Source organism: Mustela erminea, chromosome 9 (assembly GCF_009829155.1).
Source record: "Mustela erminea isolate mMusErm1 chromosome 9, mMusErm1.Pri, whole genome shotgun sequence".
NCBI classification, from domain to species: domain Eukaryota; kingdom Metazoa; phylum Chordata; class Mammalia; order Carnivora; family Mustelidae; genus Mustela; species Mustela erminea.
In genome coordinates, this window is record NC_045622.1 from 100,027,320 (window position 1) to 100,031,429 (window position 4,110).

At 34.3% G+C, this 4,110-nt stretch overlaps 1 protein-coding gene across 1 annotated transcript; it reads left to right on the forward strand.

Annotated features, from left to right (window-relative positions):
* Positions 1-2,855: 2,855 nt before the first annotated feature.
* LOC116598179 (olfactory receptor 1052-like) lies at positions 2,856-3,794 on the forward strand. Its single transcript, XM_032356545.1, has one exon. The coding sequence runs from the start codon at positions 2,856-2,858 to the stop codon at positions 3,792-3,794; it is 939 nt and encodes a 312-aa protein (XP_032212436.1).
* Positions 3,795-4,110: the final 316 nt, after the last annotated feature.

Here is a 4,110-nt window from a genome sequence, read left to right on the forward strand (position 1 = left end):
TTCACAACTGCATATAACTTGTGATAATTATTTGGTTTTTGTACAATATTTGGATTGACATGACTTCATGCTTTAATCTATCTGTATATATTGTGACTTATTCTGCTTTCATGTTAAAATTAACAACACACCTTCACAAAACCAACGACCACCTTCTCCCAAACAACAGTAATGAATATATTATTTATATGATTAAAAGAGCTAAATATAAATTATGCAAAAAGCTAATAAAGCTATGTGAAATATATGTAAAATCTTCAGTGTCTTATGTGTCTACTCTTCAGTAGAATGAAAACTACAAAAGAATTATAAGACATAATCCACAGTTCTGTGATGTCTACCGAATTATTAGAGAAAAGAAAAGCATACTGTTTTATACAAATAAACCGAAAAAAGAGTATAAAGTTCAATTAGTTCTGTATGTGTGTATGTGTGTAAAATCTCATAAAAATGTAATGCAAATTATTGTTAAAGTTTGGAGAGTATGATATCCTCCATTAATATATATCAACTTCATAAGGAACCAACAGGGATGATAGAACATGTGTGAATGTCCCCATTTTATAGGAAAAAATATATAATCTTGGCTATTTCATCATTAGAACATTTGAAGATTTGTCTGGGTAGCATATATTTCTTTAGTTCCTGCATTGTATTTATTCTCTGTTTTGTGTCTATACCCCAAGATGTATGAGTGATTTATTTATAAAAGGAAGAGTGAAGTTTTATCAAAGTGAAGGCAAAGGCATCTAGAAGACCTTCAGGGGAATGATTATCTCCAGTCTCCAGAGACCAGAAAAGATGCTAATGATTCAGCCTGTGGACATCTAAGATTTACATCCACACATAAGCTACAGTTCATGTCCCCAAAAGAAAAGCAACCAAACATTAAAAAATCTCTACCCTCAGGAATTAGTATTTAAAGAATCATGAAAACCTGGTCTTCTTACTAGATATTCTGCTTATTCTGGACTTCATTTTGTTGTGAATATGTTTGAGAAGTGGTGATGTAGGTTTATTTAAAACTTTTAATATTTCTTATCTCTCTATACTAAAAGAATCTCTCATCAGCTGTACGATTTCAGTATTGTTTCCAAATAGCCAGAAAACAATGTCCTTACTTGTGGGTTATTTATTTTTCAAAGTTTTCAAAGTTTCCCATTTTATGGGAAAAAGAACAATATGTATATAATACTACATTCAATATTTTCATGTATGCTTGTGTATTTATAGTATTTAATATTTTTTGTATGTAGTAATGTAAGACTAGTTACACATTTATGGAAAATTCTTTTTAAAATAGAATATCTGAGAATTACAATGTATTTTAACTATACAAGGAAAGCCATTCTTTTCATATCTATATAATAGTATTTGGGAAATGTTTTAGATATAATTTTATTTTATAAGTCCAATGGTAGTATTTTAAGAATTAGTTTCTATTTTTCTTGAGTGTGTCACTGTATCCTGTCTCTAGTACAACCAGGGCATGCACACAGACATTTGATTCTCAGTGCTTAAGACTGTTTTTGCTACAACAAGCTGATACTTCCCACTACAACCCCAGTGTGCTGGGATACAACAGACTTCAAATCAATGTGTATTGTTTTTAAATTAGACTACCTGAGCTATAAGGCTGTTGTTGATAGTGGATTTTTACATTTTTATTTGTGATTATTGTTTATTTTGGGGGGTGTTATCTGATTTTTTTGCTTCCTTTGTCTTATAAGCAAATTTTAACCATGAACTATTCAGTATATGTCATTTCAAATTATAGGTACATGTATATACTTATGAGGTTATAGAATTATGAATTTAAATATGTAAAAATATTCCATATAATGCTTAATCAGTTATATATTTATTTGTATATAATATTTTATAATAACAAGACCTATCTGATTGGTACAGTTTCAGTATCTTGCTCTCACACCCTGCGCCTTGACATTGGGTTTTTGGGGGGATTAGAATTAATACTGATAAAAAAGCAAAGATGCAAGGTGAAGTTTTCCAAAGATGCAAAAGAGAAGTGCTTTCAAATCAATTTTTTGATGGGCCCTAACAATATTAAATGAAGAAAAGATTGTTTTACCTCTTCCTCTCAGTTCAGCTCTTATGGAGGACACAGTCATTGATATTACAAGTGCAGAATCTGAGGAGAAGGTGAGTCATAAAAAAGTTCTGAAGTTTGAGATTTGGAAAAGAAAGGGGTTGGGCTGCATGTTATGAAAGTCAGCATCATGAGTTAACCGGGTGTTGAAAAGTAGCCACAGTTTGGCCAGAAGATGGAGGAATAATTTCTTTTTTTTTTTTTTTTTTAATTTATTTATTTATTTTTTTTTTATTTCCAGCATAACAGTATTCATTATTTTTGCACCACACCCCGTGCTCCATGCAATCCGTGCCCTCTATAATACCCACCACCTGGTACCCCAATAATTTCTATCACAAAGAGCCCCAGTGTATAGACGATATAAGCAGAGAACTTGTCTATGCCCTAGCATGAAATAGAAGTTTGGTATAGGCATATTTGGGTTTGACTGTCAATTTTACCAATTAATATTTTCTTGATCTAAAAGAGTTTCCCTCTCTCAATATTTATGATGTGGAAACTAAGAAGCTGGGCATGAAATCATTTCTAGTTCTAAGAATTTGAGTCACTGTAAGTAGATTGCCTAGTACATGTATACCCCACTGCTGAAGTTAATTTCTTCTCTTCAACCAACTGCAGGGTAAACATAAACACCCCAATACTATTATGGATACTGGATCATGGAGGAAACTGTACGTATATCTTTTTCATCTGAGTGATATCACCTTGTTCTGCAACTGAAAAGCCATATAAACCTGAATGCATGGCAGGTTGGAACCATACAGGGGTGAAGGAATTCCTTCTGGTAGGTTTAACTGAAAACCCTAATTTGCAGATCCCTCTCTTTTTGCTTTTTACCCTTATTTATTTCACCACTCTGGCAGGTAATTGGGGGATGATTATCTTGATCTGGTTAAATACCCAACTTCATACTCCAATGTACTTCTTCCTTAGCAACCTCTCTTTTTGTGATATCTGCTATTCTACTGTCTTTGCTCCAAAGATGTTGGTTAACTTCCTATCAAACCATAAGTCCAGCACATTTGCTGGTTGTGTTCTACAGAGTTTCTTTTTTGCAGTATATGTAACCACAGAGGGCATCCTCCTGTCTATGATGGCTTATGACCGCTATGTGGCAATAGCTAATCCCTTGTTGTATACAGTCATAATGACCCAAAGGGTTTGTGTTCAGATGGTCCTTGCATCTTACCTGGGTGGGCTCATTAACTCACTCACACACACAATCGGTTTGCTCAAATTAGACTTCTGTGGTCCTAACGTTGTGAACCATTATTTCTGTGACATTCCCCCTCTTCTGAAACTCTCTTGTTCTGATGCCCATAACAATGAAATGCTGCTTTTAATATTCTCTGGGGTCATTGCAATGTTCACTTTCACTGTCATTATGGTCTCTTATACGTGCATCATCATTGCCATCCAGAGAATCCGCTCCGCTGAGGGGAGGCGCAAAGCCTTCTCCACTTGTGCCTCTCATCTGACTGCTGTGACATTGTTCTATGGGTCTGTGACCTTCAGTTACATCCAGCCAAGCTCTCAGTATTCCCTGGAACAGGAGAAGGTCTCTGCTGTGTTTTATACGCTGGTGATCCCCATGCTAAACCCACTGATTTATAGTTTACGAAATAAGGATGTGAAAGATGCAGCCAAAAGGTCAATATGGTGGAAGAGAACTCCCACCTGACCCAAACTTTTCAATGGATTTGTTAACCTAACATTAAATAAACAGGCTTTTCTTAAAATTGTGTCACAGTCACAAATGCCCAAAAACTGTAATCAAGGTAGACTCATGAAATTGAAGATGTGTTGAGATTGACAGGAAGACTGAAAATCACTATATTTTATCATTCGTTGTTTTGTGACTTAACAATTTCATTCTCTCAAGAACTAGTACATCTTTTTTTCCCCTAACAAATTCTGATGCTATACTATGAAAGAACTCACCACAGATTTAAAAGACTCTGACATTGATTCAAATGAAAAGAACACTCCAACAATAG